Raw genomic sequence first — 18175 nt, forward strand, 5'->3', positions numbered from 1 at the left:
CAGAGTCTCGATTGGTGTGGGACTGGCAGCTGCTTTAGCATCTGAGAGTCGGGTAAACAGTAAGTGATGGGAAATAAAAATTAACCAGGTTAGATGTGATGGACAGGTTACATTAGTTTGTAAAAAGTATTCAAACCTTTGACATTTTTCACATTCTGTCATGTTATAATCATGGTGAGGAGAAATCGGAGCCAAAAGGCGAAGCTCTCTATTTACTGGTCGATCTACGTTCCCACACTCATCTATGATGACAAGCTCTGAAGAATGCATTGTGAATACAAGTACCAAACGGACCCTGTTTAGTCCGCTTTAGTTGAGCTTTAGTCCGTTAGTCTAGAAAGTCCGTTTTTTGGGGGGAATTCTGATGCGAACTCTGTTCTGTCTAAAATCCTGTTAGTTTGGTTGGAGTAACTCTAATGTGGTTCGAATGCGTATTGTGGCGGCCAAGTGGACTGGAGACCACTCCAAAAGCAGGAAGCAAACTACAGCGCAGAGCATTCTGGGTAAAAACAACAACAACAAACCCTGTTTTTCTATCGATGGACGGAGAAATAATCAGTGATATTTCACCAAAGACAAAAGAGAAAAACTACAATCGCTAAAATCTGACGCTAATCCACTTTTGTTTATGTTTTGTGAAGAAGGAAGTTGCGCTCTGTCTTCTTCAGAGGTTTTCATGTCGTTTCCTTCAGTGGTTCATAGTGCAGCGCCCCCACAGGTGAGGAGGGGAACGATTTTTTCAAAGTGTTTGGTTTGTTTGACAGTGTGAAAGTGAACCGCAGCAGCTGAAAATGTAAAAAATGTTGAAGCTTTGAGTTCCAAGACATTTTTAATACTCAAGAATGTTTCAGTCTCAGTCTGTCAGCTGCTTCTGCATCTGCTCGATTAAACACCCATCCTGTCTGCTGCTGTATCATTTCTACTGATTAACTTATTTTCATTGAGCGTATTAGAAGAAATACACCAGCATCAATCTCATGTAAGTTTTATTCACAGCTGCCAGCTGCCAGCTGCTGTCTTTTTTAGCTTCACATCACTCACATTTCTTACCATTTCACAGTTACTAGGAAACAAAAAAAAAAAAACAGAACTGTGATTTATGCTCTATTTAATCTTCAAGAAATGTTTACAAAATAGAGGGTCAGTGATGAACATGTTTCAGTTTGTTTCCAGTTGTTGGAATGAAGAAGTGAGTGGTTGCGCCTGGGGACGTATGGCTGTTCATCCACTAATTGGACGGCTGGTCTGTCCTCAGTGTCCCTGAGTTATAGTCTGAATGCCTCCGCTGTGTATATCGGTGTGTGTGTGTGGGTGGTTTATCTATTCAATGCCATGTAACAGAAATGCTCTCAATGCATACAGCTAAGGCGCTCCATCCATAAATGTGAAGCAGAAACAATAAAACTGGCTCATTAGGACTCGGAAATCTTCAGCAACAGTTCAGCGTATCGATCAGTTAAACAGCATCGACTCTTTGCAATTAGCATTTGACGTGGAATAAGGAGCTTAATTCAACAGTCCAAAACAAATGCGACTTTCACTTGAGAAATAAAGTGTCATTTGCGGTCAAACAGTAAATTCAGACCTTTGAGGGAGGGCTGGAGCTGCACCTAAAGCGCTGTGTCATCCTACTTTATCATCGCCGTCCATGCAGTTTGCTGGGAGCGGCACAGCTCGCAGACTGACAGTCATGGAAAGCTGCTTAAGGGAGCGTGGCCTCACTGCCTGAGCTGTGCAGAGGTTGCAGGGCTGTCAGAGCTGTAAAGAGCAACGTTGTCATATTAAGACCTCGGCCTGGCCCCTTATTTGGTCACTGACATGGCCGGGTGCATGAGCATATTTAGATGATCTAGTGTCACAGCCAGTGGTCAGCCAGAGAGGGGAGTTGATTCGAGATTGGAGATGGCAGGAGACGATCGGGATGAGAGGAAGGTTTGGGAGTTAAATATAATAGTGTTTATGTGTGAAAATGTTGGAATTATTATTTTCACTTAAGAAAAACAGCTTGGAAAGGTTCAAGGCTTAAAAAATATCAGTTCAGTCTTTTCCTGCATAACACAAGGTTTTTCCACCGTATTTTGATTTAGTATTTCTACAGTCTTTGTACTTTGAAAGCCGACTACAGCTCTAGAAAAATGAAGAGCCCACTGCACTGAACCCCATTGAAAACCTCCTGGTTATTCCACCAAATATGTATTCCTGAACTCTTCCTGAGTTAAAACATTAGTATTATTGTTTCTAAATGAACGTGAACTTGTTTTCTTTACATTATTTGAGGTCTGAAAGCACTGCACCTTTTTTGTTATTTTTACTCATTTTCTGCAAATAAATACTAAATTTGTTTGGAATTTCGCAGACATGTTGTCAGAAGTTCTCAAAATAAAAGAACAATGTTCATTTTACTCAAACATATACCTATAAAAAGTTAAATTAGAGAAAATAATCATTATAAGAGATCTCTTAATATTTTTCCAGAGCTGTAAGGTTTAATCCAGAAGACTACAGATTGTACGGTTCAATTGGGGACCAAAGTTCCAATATTTTATCAGACGGTTATCAGTCCAAAATATATCTGGGTTGATTAGTAAAACAGATCTTCAAAAACAATTTTAAAACAAATTTCTGAAACCTTGAATGCCCTATCAATGATGACCAAAGTTGGGGTGATGACAGCAACGAGTTGGGAGTCTTTAGAAAATCTCAAATGATCACATGTTTATTTCAGGTTGTTTTCATACCTGATAGTCCCACAGACTTAGTTCAAAACTGTAACATTTGTTGCATTTTCAGCTGCGGTTCACTTTCACACTGCACTGTCAGACAACCTAACTAATTGTAAAAGTGTTCCCCTCCTCGTCTGTGGTGGCGCTGTAGGAGAAACAACTGAAGGAAACAACACAAAAACCTCAGAAGAAGACAATGAGAACAACTTAATTCATGAAAATGTAAACAAAAATGGAGTAGCATCAGATTTTAGCGGTTGTAGGATTTCTCTTTTGTCTCATTTCTACTGCTAGCGCCAGAGTAGCGCGTTTGTTTTCGTTCTGTTTACCCAGAATGCCCTGCGCTGTAGTCCACTTCCTGCTTTTGGAGCGGTCTCCTGTCCGCTTGCATCCACATTAAGCACTGAATCGCACCAGAGTTCACTTTAATCGAACAGATACCCATGTTTATAGGCGAACCAGATTTTGCTTTTACACATTCATGCCTCCCAAAGTAAATCTGACTTTCCACAAAAAACGAACTATAGTTTGATTAAACCTAATTAAACAGGGCCGGTGTGAACGCAGTCTCATTCTTGGAGAGTCCAGGGAACTTTTTTATTTAGTATGTTTCAAATCTGGACCAGTACGGAATAATACTTTTGTCTCAGATTTTTCTCTTCGCTGTCTCCTTTTCTAAAAGTAGAATATGTCTAATAACATGTGGGCCAGAGGATAATATTAATATTAATAATACTGTCTGTATTATTATTACTTCTGGTAGTGGTGATAGCAATAGCAGAAATAGTTTTTATTTAATTATTTACCACTTTTGCTTTGCCCTATAGCAGTTAATTGCCCTTTTCTTATTGTCATTGTATATCTAAAGCCAACTAAGTGTATTTTTTTAATTGTTGCAAAATGGTTAGAAAAATTTGACTAAGAAATCTGAGAATTTTTTGTGTTAAAGTCTGAAATCCAGTAGTTATAATTTGCATTTCTGCAATAGTCAATCCCAAAATGTTTCAAAGTGCTACTTTGCTTTTACATAGTTTAAAAGACGTGACCATAATCAGGTATTATCATATTTATATTTCAACCTCGGAGAGCAGAAAATGGATTACAAAAACCTCAAGCTGTACAGAGTTAATCTGACATGACGCTGCAATATGATAAGCTTTGCAGCTGGAAACTTTGTTCGACTTCCTGGCCATAAATAATTTGACTGTGAATGTCATCTGCAGATTTATAACGTTCTCCTTTTTTCTGTATCTTTAATACAATTAAACTCGCATACTGCCTGAAACTGACTTGGGACCAGAGAGACGCTAGTTATATAAATGTCAAATTAGCTTCATGTCCAAATCTGGTGCACAACATAAAGGGAATTATAAATGCAGTTAAAAACAAGACAATACACTCGTAAAACTAAGAACAGAAGTACATTAAAGCTGCTGTATGTAACTTTTATAAAAGAAAAGTTTTATCCAAAAAGTGTGACTATGTTGTGACAGTATGTAATGAGACAGATAATAGGTGAAAAAATGATGCTCCGCCTCTCTGAGCTACTATTGTAGTCTGCAGAAATGCACCGCTCCCGGGCATAATGATCAATCAGAGCCAGGAGGAGGGTCTTAGCGCTGTCAATCATCCTCATGTATGCTGTTGAATGTGTCAGTGGTGGAAATACATTACAGGAAAATCATTTATCCAGCGTCATCAGTGGCTATGCTAGCTACCCTCGTGGTGAACCAGCTGTAGCTTAGCAATAAGCAAGCAGGAGTGGGTGAGCAAGAGGGTGATTGACAGCGCTAAGACCCTCCTCCTGGCTCTGATTGGCTGTTTCTGACATGGAGCACTGGGGCGCGATTTTTTTCTATATGTCTTATGTTTTACTGCCACAACATGGTGATAATTTTAACAAATATATATTTGGAAAAAAATGTAAATAAAAGTTATATACATACTGCAGCTATAAGAGTTTGGTCATTATATTCTCGCTAGCTATGACAAAAGCAGAACTAAAAAAAGAAAATAAAACATAAACTCTAATATAGAGAAGTTCATTCGTCACATAAAGGCGGAAAAAGGTTGTACAAATGTGAATATTTACAGCGTAAGCAAGTCCTCTGATTTATTTTTTATCAAATAAATGACATTGTGACTTCAGAGACGTTCCCACCTAATTGACCAACAGAGAGAAAAATCCCTTTGTCCAGGTCAAAGCTGCCTCAGTGGGTTACACTGAAACGCCTCCTGGGTCTAATCCATAAAAAACTTCAACCTCACAGATAAAAATAAACATTGAAAATAAATTACAGAAAACAGGACGTTTACAGACCTAACGTGAAAAACACTCAGATGATAACAAAGTTGTTCTCTGTACTTTTCCAAGGGTAAAACGTGAGCCTACATGTATAAATCAACCTTTTTTTAAAAGCTTTGGAAAGGGGGAGCAACTCTGTCCAACTCTTTTTACAGATCATAAAGTTTGTTATTCTGGATTTTAACAGTTTCCTATTGGGTTTTATCAATACTTTCTTCCACAACATTGATGATCTTGATGCGGCCCAGAATGAAAACGAGTCTGACTGTCGGTCCAAAGATAACTGCAGTTTTGTTTCTGTTCAGGTGGAGAAAGTTATGAAAATTTCAAGCATCTGTTCAGAGCTTGGACTGGTTCTGTTTTACATTTTTCAGATTTTTTTATTATAATGATAATATCTCATTTTGTTTCAGCTCTGTTTCCTTTTTACTTCTTCTTTGCGTCCATTCAGCGAGTTAGTCGGATTATTTTCTAAAACTCTGACATCATTACTGAAACTTCAGGCTGAGGATAAATCCTTTAGCTCGGCTTTATTTGTAACATCTCCTTGGAAAATGTCAAATCCCGGAGAAGTCCTTGATTTAACGCAACTCTCTCCTGGGCTTCCTGGTTTGCGAGCCAGCTGTAATCAACTCTGTCTGTTTTCTGGCCATCACTGTAATGAGGACAAAAGCTGCACACTACTTTAACCTTAAGCTTCTGCAGAGGACATTATACAGGATGATTCACATTTTCGAAAGCTGCCGCCCTGTGTTTACTCCAATATCCTCTGTCGTCTGTCTTCGTGCCAGCTGTGCCTTTTGTGATTTGGGTGGAGGGAGGCGGTGGTCAGCGACGCTCTGCGTGTCGCGCAGGAAGCGTAACTCCACCATGAGGAGAGAGAGACGAATTCACCAGAGCCATGTCTGCCCTTTCTGTCCAAGTGTCTTGTTGGAAACAAACAAAGATTAATGGGTTGTTGTCTGGTCTCGTGTTACTGTGAACCCAATCCAGACATTTGGGAAATACAAAGAAGAGAGCACAGATAATTAGATAGATATCATGGGTCCCTTTTTTTTAACTGTGAAGTGTTAACTTTTTGTAGAAACTGTGTGTCTTTTCCTCAGGTGTACGTTTCCATCTCAAACTCGCTCATCTTTCCAGCTCCCCAAACATAAATGTGGAGTCTTTCACTTCCTGTCTGCTCTCTTTTCCATCCTCTATTATTTCATTTCCTCAGTTAATATGCAGCCCGTGTCTGGGGATAAAGTGTTTTCACACAACAGTGGACTCATTTCCCATGAAGCTGTCATTTTACCACCTGATTGCAGAGCAGGAGCTAACAGGAGAGGGTTATTAGCAAGGTCACCTTTTACTATATTGCAGTGTCCAATGAGAGCCGTGCGTGATGTGTAACCAGAAGAAATGAGATATTGGCTGCTGCTCCTGGGTTGTCTTTCTTCATCACCTTGGCAATAATACAAATTTGTAATATTCTTCTGGCAAGCGAGCTTTGTCCCTGTTGACTTAATTCTTGGAAGGCATTGGAGTATTATTTACTGTCTGCATGGATCCTCATGGCACCGAAGCAAAACATGTCTCTACTGCCCTCTAGTGGTTCTGCTGAACAGTTAAAACCTACATAGAGATGTTTAATTCTGTAACAAAGTCCCATGCTTAGTTTGCGTATCAGAAAACACACCTAAAACCAACTGCCAAGCACGGCGGTGAAGGAGTGATGGGTTGGGGTTAAGTCATTGAGTCAACCCCGTCCAATGACATCTGACCAACACATCATGAAACTTCACCCAAGTTCAAGTCGCTGCTGCCAAAGATGGTGTCACAAGTCAGGGGATTCATGGGGTGTACTTACTTTTCTTCCACATATTGAATTAGCATCTCTTTGCACTAGAGGACGGTTGTTTATGCTAAGCTACGTAGCGTCAAACTGGCATTACAGTTCGATTATAGCCAGATACAGCTTTGAGTCATGGGGTGCGCTTACTTTTTTACTCACACCTTTTGTTTTTGACCTGATGGGATCTGTTGCAAGCTTCTGTACAATCAATGTAAGATAACGATGTTACATCAGATGAGATGATTTAAGAGTGACTACTGCCTTTTCACTAATTGTTAAAAGGAAAATTGAAATACTCCAGACTTTTTTTTATTGGACTTTTTTTTTTTTTAAGAGAATGGAGTTTAAGAACATTCACAATATAACAACAACCAAACTCTCATAATGATTTTTTTTTGAGGACCTAAATGAAGAGCTGAAGAAGCCAGTGGTTTGGTGAAACAACATTTATTTACCAAATCGAAACAGAACAGCAAACCCGCATGTGACAACGTCTGACTGAAACAAAGGAGCATTTATACTTATTTATACTCCACAGGCAAGTAGATGGACAACAGGTGTAGAGTTGTGACACCTAGATACAGAGAAACTGAAGGAAAATTAACTTTAAAGATCAGAATAACAGAAATAAGTCAAAATAAACTAAACTCAACGTCCAACAGATTGTTACACAAATATTTTTTGCATTTTTATATATATATATATATATATATATATAGCCTTGGCATAAGAAAAGTCAGTATAAAAACAGAGACATTGTTAAATGATTGTTCATCTAAGCGTCACATTCACAGATTCATCCTTCAATCACTCTAAAAAATTGTTTACAAAAAATAATTTGTCATATAGCACCGTCATGAATGGAACAATTTCATTCACAGATAGCTGCCTTTTTTTCCCCGCTGGGTATCATGATAATATTTATATTTCAGTGCAGGTTTAAAGGGGACCTATTATGCAAAATTCACATTTTGCCATTTTTTTTTTTTACTTCCATTTGGATCTTCACTGCTTCTAAAAACAGGACAACCATTTTTTTAGCAATAACTAAATGTTTTTTGGTGTCTGGAAAATGAGCCGTATCAAAAACCTCCTTGTTAAGTCATGTTGCCTAGAAACTTCAGAGGAGTGCAGCCTCAGTTTCCTAGCAACCTAACCCAAGTCTAGGCTCGTTACCTAGCAACCCAGGTGGAGTTCCAGCACATTTGGTCAACTTGCTTTACTGCTTTATATGCTGTACAATGGCTGCTGGAAATGACAAGTGTTTCGTTGTCAACTTACCATCCAAAATGCACTTGCTGCATTCAACCATCACCATCTACAGTAACTCTTTTAAGAATCTTGAATTAATATGAGTTACAGCAACATTTAATTTTCATTTGGGATCAAAAAGCATTTGTGAATCTGTTGGTTGTGCAGGAAACTCTTCTAATGCTTTTCAAAGATGTACGTTTATATAATTACGCATCTGTTTGCAGCCATTTTCACATGTGAGTGTAAACGTTGAGTTGGGGGCATGGCCAGCAGCTGATTATTTGCACTTAAAGTGACAGGAGGCAATAACAAACAGCTCAAAACAGGCAGAACTGACCACACTGAAATCTGTATATCAAAAACTGATTTTGTGCAAAAAATGTGATGAACATGTTTTCTTACGCTCATAGACTTAACTTGTTCAAGGAAGCATAATAGGTCAACTTTAAAGGTTTCAGCGGTAAAATATTAACATCCCTACCGATTGAACTAATTCAGAGTGAATGTGTCGCCTCGTTTGGTGTCTGAGCTCCTGATCGGCTCGGCCCTCATGGTGCAGTTTCTCAGCTCGTCTTTGAGCTCGTACAGCTGCTGAGCGTGGCTGGACAGCGTCCCGTTAACCTGCAGAAGAAGACTGCTGGATTGTTTCTCCAGCTCCTCCCTGATTCTTTCCAGATCCTCTGCCAGGTAATTCAGACCTTTACATTGATCTTCCACACTGGCAACGCGCCCTCCAACTTCAGTTACCTCCTTCTTGACCACCATGGCGGTGCTCCGGCACCCACGGACCTCCTCTGCCAGCCGCTTCTTCATGTCCTGCAGCTCAGCTTTGAGTCGGGTCAGCCTACGCTCGCCTGCCCCCAGCATGGAGGCCTGATGCCCGACCAGCTGGACCACACCCTTCATCTGCTTTGCCAGGCGAAGCTCTCGTTCATGCCAGGAGCTGTTGGCCTCTCCCACCTGATGGACCACTGTGCCCAGGGAGTCTTGGAGACTCATCAGGGTGTGGTTGACTGAACGAACATTGAACTTAAGAACCGTAAGCTCTGCCTGAAATGGAGGACCTTTTTCTGCGTCCACCTGCCTCTCCCTGGTGTTTAAGATCGTCTGCAGGGTGAAGTTCAGACTGCTCAAGCGGTCGTTCTGCGAGTCTAAAACCTGCTTTATGTTCTGCTCGACTTCTTGGCTTTCACCCGGCCCAGAAGCATCTCCTTGGGTGGCAAGAGAACAAGGAGAGGAGCAGAGAATCTCCAGGTTGTTTAGGTGTTTCTGCACTCTGTCTACATCAAGTTCAAGCCTCCCGCGGAGGGACTCCAGCTCCGTCTCCAGTGTTGGAACAACATGGCCTTCCAGCAGGGTGGGGGCGGTGGCGTTGCTCAGCTCCTCTAGAGCCGTCAGTAAGCGGCCCTCCAGGTCTCGGAGCTTACCCTCCATCCTGGCCTCCAGCCTCTGCCCTGTTGCAGCTTCTTCCACAGGATCTCCACTTCTCATCTGCTCAGTCAGGTTGAGCTTGTCTTCAACGTACCGAAGGCGGCCCTCCAGCATCGCCTCTATGTGGTCTTTGTGACCGCTGAGAGCCACTCTCAGGTGCATCTGGGATCGGTTCAGGTCTGCCACAGATGTTTCCAGATGCAGGACTCGTTCTGCCAGCTCACCTGATGGACGGATCTGCGACTGGATGATTCCCAGCTCGGCTTTCAGCTTTGACATGCTTTCCTCCAGAGCGCCTCTCATCTGCTCCTGCCGCTGACGCTGGACCCTCTGGCACTGCCGCCGCTCAGCTCCCACCTTCTCCCCGCAGCGCTCCTCTGCACTCTCAACTCGTTTCTCCAGTCCATCGAGTATTTCCACCTTGACTGCACTCAGTTTAGCATCCATCAAACTCTCCACACCTCCCCTGGTTTTATTTGAGATCATCTTCAGGACTCCGTCTTGTCCCTGAACCGTTGCTCTGAGCTCCTGCAGCTCCGTCCTCAGCTCTTCCACCCTTCCACTCATTTCTGTGAGGTCTGGAAACACGTGGCTGCCATCGAAGGCCTCCATGTCGAGATCTCTGGCAGGAATTTCCACAAACCCGACGATGGGTGGGTTAGACGCTGTAGCGGGAGCAGCAAGAGGCGTTGGAGCAGCAGAGAGCAGAGCTGACAGCATCCTGCTGGCATCGTCTCTCAGCGAGGCTCTCAGGCTGTTCTCCAGTCCAGACACTGTTCCCCTGAGTGTCTCCAGACCGTGGTTCAGATGCCGCAGGTCCTCCTCTATTCTAAATATCCTTTCCTCTGTCTCTCTCCCCACAGCCTGGCCTGTAAACAGAAAATCAGACAAGCTCATTATCAGGAAGAATGTGTAAGTCAGAGGTGTCTAAATGTTTGGTCAACAACTTGAGTACCAAAACAAAAAGTTTTTACACCCGCTCATCAATAAACTGCTCATGTAATACTTTAAATAAACTAATAAAGTAGTCAGGTTTGTTGCTGGAAATGTACATGTAAATGATTCTAGATCCAAAACTTAAAAAGGACTTTGCGTTATTAAAAGAAATTTACATGTTTTTTTTCTCTACCAATTAGAAAAAAGTAGAACGAAACTGAGTCATTTCTGAGCAATAAAAAACACACTCCAAGTCCAAGCATTGATTAGTCTAGTTTCTGGTGCAAATATCTTGGTACACTTGAAATAATACTATACTAATCTTCAGGGAACTTTTCAGCAAAATGTAGGAGCTTGTTTTAAATCAACAAGAACTAGTTCCATTGGCAGATTATTTCACTTGCAACAAGACATTTTTCCATGTTGTAAATGAAATAACCTGCCTGTGGAACTAATATTTTGTCAGCAATATTAAGGAATTATTGACTTAAATATCTTGCTTAAAAGTTACTTGTATGTTTGTTTTGGTTTATGTGAATTGAACTAAGATATTTGCACTAGAAACTCGACCAAAATACTTAGTAAGATTTTGTGTTTTTGCAGTGCATGATTTAGATTAATATTTCCTTTCTTGCTTGAATCAAGTTTAATAAATTAATTAAAAGCACATTTGTGTGCAAAGTCAGCTTTTGAGTAAAGGTCACTGCATAGATGTGATCCTTGCAGAATACAGAAAACATGATTATTTAAAGACAAAGAATTGGTGTTGCAGTTTCTATTGTAAGAAGATTTTCCTTTGTCCCAAACTGAGAATAGAAAGTCTCCGTCTGCATCAGTCATTCATTTTTGAGAGTTACCTGTGATCTTCCCCTCTGGCTGTTCTTCTCCTGCGGTTGGAGCGGCCATTTCCTCTGGGGTAACATCTTCTAGTCTTTGGTTGTATTCCCCCTGGTGCTCTGGGTCGCCGTCTGTAAGATGTGGCTCCTGGTATTCTGGTTCTGGCTGAGGTTCTGGTGGGTAAGGCTCAAAGGATGAGTCGGGGTAAGACGAGGACCCAAAGTGAGGCAGTGGGTAGGAGCTGAAACTGCTGGTGTGAGATTGCTTTGGTTGACTCCAGAGTTTTGGTTTCATAGGTGGAGTTTTGAACATTTGACCTTTGAACATGGGCCCTTGGTGCTGTGGACCCCTAAACTGTGGGCCTTTCATTGGTGGTCCTTTGAATGGTGGCATCATCCTGATTGGATGCTGGTAAATCTGGTGACCATCCATACAGTTGTAACCAGAGTACCCAGGACAACAGCGCCACTCCAGTTCAGTCACTGTTTTATGGGCTACCTTGAACATCGGCTTGTAGAGGAGGCGATACCTGAGCAAAACATGGAGTTATCAGTCACTTTGTCAAAGAGCTGAAGCCTCATATACAGCTCTGGGAAATATTAAGAGATCACTTAAAATGATCAGTTTCTCTGATTTTACTCTTTATAGGTAAATGTTTAAATAAAATGAACTTTTATTCTATGAACTACTGACAACATGTCTCTGAAATCCCAAGCAAAAATTTAGTTTTTATTAGCAGAAAATGAGAACTGATCAAAATAACGAAAAAGATGCAGTGTTTTCAGACCTCAAATAATGCAAAAATAAATAAATAAAATAAAATCAGGTTCATATTCATTTAACAACAATACTAATGTTTTAACTCAAAAATCAACATTTGGTGGAAAAAAGCAGGTTTTCAATGGGGTTCAGTGCAGTGGGCTCTTCAGAGCAGTATAATACAAGCTGCAAGGGATGCATGTTATTGATAAATGAGCTAATCTAAGGTTGATTAATCTTATCAATTGACTGATTAATTGATAGCAGCTATTTTCTTAAAATCCGTAAATTATATCTTCTATCAAGAGGGATGACCTACTGTCCATAGCAGGAAGAACTACATTTTTCATAAATCGCTGAAAAAAAAAAACAACATATTATTAAATATAACCAAACAGGAGTTTATAGGTTGCTAAATAGAAAGATAAAATGTGAGAAACCACCCATCCATCCATCCTTGTGAGAAACATATAGAGGTATTTATACAGAAGAACTGCTTCTTGTTGCTCCTGAAGGAATATTAAAGCATCGCTACATTAAATGCATTAACTCACCACAGCTCTCAAAATAAATCTTGCTCATTGCCCTCATGTTTTAATTACAATTTTTCTGTTGCACAGTCCGCTTTTCGGTCATCACATCCTCGCCTTCGTAGCAAATCAATAATTTTTTAATGATAAAGTGACACTGCTCCGGTCATGCTCGGCTGAATGGTGATGTGAAACTTGGGGAGTTTGTTTCAGTGTTTATACATCAAACAGAACCTCATAAAGTCTATGTTGCAACCCACACCGGACTCTGTTTGGACCGTTTCAACATCAACGACTCCGCTTAAGCTTGACCAGCGGCGCCCTCTGCTGGATGGCGGCCAAACTACAGCACTAAATGAAGATCCAAGTGAACGTTATTTATCTATTGGAACCAATTGTAATTGAACAAACCATTAATTGACAATTAATAGTAAGTTGATTAGTTGTTTGCATCCCTTTGCTTTTGTCTACACTTACAGGAGAGTTGGACATTTTTTGGCCCAGGAACACTTGTTGTATTCAGCCTTCACATATGGCGCTGCCCCGTCCTGGACAGTGAAGGACACCGTCTTCTCAATGACGTAGGCACAGTGGTTCCTTTTAAAAAATGTACATAAAACACAACAAATGAAAGAAAAATAGATGCCAGATCTAAAGTTTTACCTATAATGTACTGCAGCTTATTTCACATTAAAAGATCTGAACTTACTTGTGCCTGTTGGTTGGTTTCAGTTGCTCCTGATGTGGACTGAGCCCCTGATGAATTGTGAATAAATTGGAGTATTTGGCTTCAACTAGTGGGAAAAACAAACCAATCACAACTGCAAAATGCATCATTAAAAAAAAACAAAAAAACACGGAAGACGAAGAACGATTAAAATCCTGGATATTTCACTTCACGATGACAAAATATTTTTAAATTACTTAAATCTTTGGGTAAAAAGGCAGTAGAAATATTAGCAGCATAAAAAGAGGACTGCTGTCTTTGAGGCTGTTTGAGGTGGACTATGTTCGAGTGACAGCAGCCCACTGTGGGCTTGAAAGACTTCAGTATGTCACTAATAGGGCCCTCTGGAAAACATCTGCATATCTCCTCCCACCAGCCCTCCTCAGATGTAACACCACAGTGACAATAAACCACATGAAAAGAAGAAAAACACCAAAATCTTAAGTTATTCTCAAATGCAGGATGCTTTCCTCCATTAAGCTTTGTGGAAAATCCAGTTTTTATTAAACATCGACCCAGAATACTCCATATACCAGTCACTGCTGTGGCTGAACCCATATTAGCTTTTTCCCATGATGATGTCAGAAGGAAAAAATAACACACCACATCCTCAGGGCACAACAGAAGACCTTGTCTTAAAATGAGTCATTTGTAGCTATACTTAGCTTTTGGAACGTAAAGATAATTTCAGTGTTTTTTAACATAAAAAAATACAAGTGAAATAAAACATGTTTGTTTTAGTTCAGAAATGTTGCACTGTTTAGTGTAGCTCCTGTGAGCCACTTTGTCATTACTATTGTGTAATTTGATTTATTTGTATCACAAAAGTCAAACAGATTCAATTTATACACATAAATATTTGCATGCATGACCATTTAGTTTATATGAGAACTGTGAAATTGTGCTAAGAATTTAAAGCATCCATTGATATTTACAATAATCCTGGTAAAGATGAGTAAAAAGCTTTATTGCTGTTGCATATAGAAAAATTAACCCTTTAATGTAAGCACTTTAAAAAAATCTTTCAGAGAGACATTTTTCTCAGGAAACTGGTTGAAATTTAAAAGAGAATCTTTAGTTTTTATTATTCCATAAACTTGTTTTAGAAAATGATAAAACTCTACTTATGAAATGTGTTTGTTGTTCGGCCGTATTTTTATTCTCTTTTAATTTGATCAAATGTTTTAATTATATGTATCATTAGAGTTAGATTATTTTTAAAAAATCAAAACGGGTCTCTCTTGTAAATTAGATAAATTTGAATCTCAATCCAACAACCTGTAGAATAATTTTTTTTAAATGACCACATACTAATTCTACTCCATGTTTTTCAGGTTATATTGACTTAGCCTTGGTGGTAATGTTGGGGTTTTCTACAGGTTGTGTCGAGAAATGGAGAAACATCTTTTTAACTTCACACACCCAGAGAGCTTTAAACCTGACTTAACAGCAAACCTCCAGAGCAAACACTAACAAACACTCTGTGTTTAAGAGCGTGACAGTGCACACCCAGGCCTGAGTGCTTTGCCCCACAAAACCACACATTCATTCACAACACAAGTCTTTGTGCACTTTTAGTAAGTTCACCACCCAGAGTATAGAGAACAGGCCTGGCAGCCTGTTTGTTTCACAGAAGGGTCCTTTTCTACTGAAAAGCAAGTTGAACTTAGTCACATTATAGTGCCATGCGGTAATCACAAGGATATTACTGAAACATCTTTCCAATATTTTGGAAAATATGAATTTGTACATATTTAAGATTGGGTCTCATAACAGTGTTAACATATTTTAATAAAATATACTGTTTAAATTCTTTTTTTAGCTGCAGGTACAAGTGATCAAGCACACACTAAGGATGCTATTGAATTTTACATTTATTTTCTTATTTAAAATGAATTTAATTGTTTGGTGTTTGAATGTATCTATAATAATGCATAAAAATGTCTAAATGTTTAAATGAAAAAAATCTGCAGAATGTGCCAATTTTTTATTTGATGAATCGTCAGAATAATTGATTACTGAAACAATTGTTAGCTGCAGTCATAGTGCAAGGATGGGTCTTGTCTGGGACTTTCACATCTTTCAGATCAAATGATGTGATACAGAGAAAATATCCACTGAGCAGCAGCTTTTTATTTATGTCAGAAACCAGGGGAGAAAAGGCAGATTGGTTCAAATTGATAATTGCTAAAATAACCGCTTTGCATAATACCATCTCTGAAGCATCTTCCACCTCGAAGCAGATGGGCCCCAGCGCCGGTAAACGGCTGCTAAACGTTAATATGGAGGGGTAACAAATGAGTATAACATTCACCGGATAAACGGCACCAACAGCGACATTTTAGCTTGCAATAACGTCAGACGTGAAGAAACGTATTAAGGTGCTTTATGGGGGAACTTGGTCAAACCAATTTTATTTATAAAGCGTTTGAAAACAGTATCCACTAACTAAAGTGCTGAACAAAAATAATTAAAATCAAACATAAGAAAATGTTAAGAACAAATACACTAACTTCCGGTGTTTAGCAGTATATTTATGCTAGGTTCCGTTGTACTCGGAACTGGAAGTTCTGGAACGCCCTCCAGTCGGATTTTCAATGGGAAACAGGAAGCGATTCCAAATACTCCCAGTTACGATTTGTAAGGCAAACTTTACGTTTCAAAATTACCGCTCCTCACATCAACAATAGAAAGATGTGGCAGAAATATGTTAATTTTACGAGACACACGTATTAACGTGCGTCTAAAATCTGTGTCACATGTAGCGCCTACAAGATTTAAACTTGAGAAAAATTTTAAAGTGCTGTTTGCTTATGGAAAGTAAAGGTTAAAACTATGTCTGTTATGGGCGTCGCCATGTTGAAATTCCAACGCTGTTGCTTCGAGTCCGACATCAAACCCAACTCCGAGTTCCCACTTCTCAGGTTTACTAAAACGCAACATTCCAACGATTGCTACAAAATGTTAGCACCTTCTGCTCCACAAGCTACCTGTGTTCATTATTTAGCTGTTATCTTTTGAAGCCCACCAGTTTCCCGTCTCTTCCAGACCACGCCTCTTTCTCTTGAAAACACCCGAATCAGCTCAGAAACAAAACGGTGTGTGTTTACAACATATTCTCCGTGAGCTCTTTGGCCCTCTTCACTCATAAACAAGCTCCCATTGTATGACGTGATACAAGCTGCAGAGAGCTAAGCAGCCATGCTCGGAGCAGAGCTCAAAGCCCAGCTCTATTCTGCAGCATGAAGGCGGCCCCACCCTGCGTTTCCTCTCGGTGACGTCACAGAGTCCCAACTGTTCCTGCCTGGCTCACCTGCGCGTCACGCTGCACGTGTCGAACCTGGACTTCTCAGTTCGGCCGCTTCGTGAACAGGGCGAGGCCGGGTGTGAAAGTGTGAGTCTGTGCAGCAGATGGAGGGCCGTGTTGTTGTTTGTCCCACTCTCCTTATTTCAGTTTGAGTTTAGCAATAATGCTCCAGATTCTGAACCAGCCTGTTAATCGCTTTAGTTGTGGCTTTTTGGTAACACTTGCCGGACAGTTTTGTCTCACGTTCCTGTCGCACTTAGCCGGAGCAGGAACCAAACATTTAATTCTGCTTTTCTTTAAATAAATATGTTTGAAAAATGCTTCTTAATTTATCAGTGGGTTTAAATCAACTTCTAATGAGCAAAAGTGCTCTCCAGGGGGAAGATACAAAAACACAAAATCTTACTAAGCATTTTTAGTTTCTTTCTGACGCAAATATCTTATGTAACAAAATTTTATATTTGTTACTGGTTTCTCAATTGGTGACTATGTTGTTTTCAGAATTGGGTATTTACATATGAGTACAATATTTGGATGCTCTATCCACTTTTGGTTGTTTTAATGATGTGTGATGCCCTGTTGCTGAAATGTGCTTTGCAAATAGCCTTGATTGATTGATATTACACTTGAAATAATGCAAAACTAACCTGCAAGTAACTTTTCAGCATGACATAAGAGTTTGTTTTAAGTTAATACTGCCTTGATATATTTTTTAAGTATAGGTCCACTGCAGATTATATCACTTTTAACAAGACATTTTTCCATGTGATAAGTGAAATAATCTGCCAGTGGAACAAGTGTTTTATTTTTTCAATGAATCAATTATTGATTAAAACAAGCTCTTATATCTTGATGAAAAAATCCTTACGTTTTCTTTAGTCCTATGTGTACTAAGATATTTGCACCAGAATAGACCAAAACACTTGATAAGATTTTGTTTTTGCAGGATGCCTGCTTGTTATATCCGTATTGTTTGTTTTAGACTTTAGTATGTTCACATCCATGCAGTAAATTTCACATACCTGTTTCCTGTTTAGCTTTACATATGTGTTTTTTTTTTTTTATTTGCAAAAATTTTATTCATTCAGAGATGTTGGTGTGTCATTAGAGTAGATCAATGTTGGCATAAACAAACCTCATTTTGTGCCGCAGGGGAACTCGGAGTGTCGCACACACTTCGTAGTCTTGCGGACAGATGGCAGCAGGGGTGTGTACACATTTGGAGACAGTTAGCAATCGCACAAAAACTCACACATAGGGGAGCTTAGAGTCACCACAGTCTTTTTTGTTGTTTATTTACTGACAACTTGATCTTTTTTTTGCAGTAGCTTAAATTCACACTAAAACATGCTAGAATCTAAGATTTCACTTAGCAGATTTATTCAAAATCCAACATTAGAGAATATAAATAATTGGTCCCACAAGTTACACATTGCAGAAAAACACACATTTTACCAAATAGTTTTTGTCTAGTTTCTTGTGCCAATATTTTAGTACACTTAAAATAAGACCACACAAACATAAAAAGA

At 39.6% G+C, this 18175-nt stretch overlaps 1 protein-coding gene and 1 long non-coding RNA gene across 4 annotated transcripts in view; one reads left to right on the plus strand and one right to left on the minus strand.

Moving 5' to 3' along the window:
* LOC108166445 (uncharacterized) overlaps positions 1 to 13186 on the plus strand; it is a 38990-nt gene extending 25804 nt beyond the window's left edge. Inside the window, exon 3 of the long non-coding RNA XR_014088270.1 lies at positions 13092 to 13186. This is a non-coding gene — a long non-coding RNA (uncharacterized LOC108166445). The remainder of the gene's footprint in view (positions 1 to 13091) is intronic.
* Positions 7551 to 18175, minus strand: part of emilin3a (elastin microfibril interfacer 3a) — a 42415-nt gene continuing 31790 nt past the window's right edge. For all 3 annotated transcript variants that reach the window (XM_081609200.1, XM_081609201.1, XM_008414380.3), the window contains 4 exons: positions 13322 to 13406; positions 13090 to 13209; positions 11344 to 11852; positions 7551 to 10419 (listed from right to left, as the gene is read on the minus strand). In XM_081609200.1, coding sequence (XP_081465326.1) covers positions 8609 to 10419; positions 11344 to 11852; positions 13090 to 13209; positions 13322 to 13406 — 2525 coding nt within the window. In that variant the 3' untranslated portion in view covers positions 7551 to 8608. The remainder of the gene's footprint in view (positions 10420 to 11343; positions 11853 to 13089; positions 13210 to 13321; positions 13407 to 18175) is intronic.

This window comes from Poecilia reticulata, chromosome 7 (genome assembly GCF_904066995.2).
Source record: "Poecilia reticulata chromosome 7, P_reticulata-male-v2, whole genome shotgun sequence".
Lineage (NCBI taxonomy): Eukaryota > Metazoa > Chordata > Actinopteri > Cyprinodontiformes > Poeciliidae > Poecilia > Poecilia reticulata.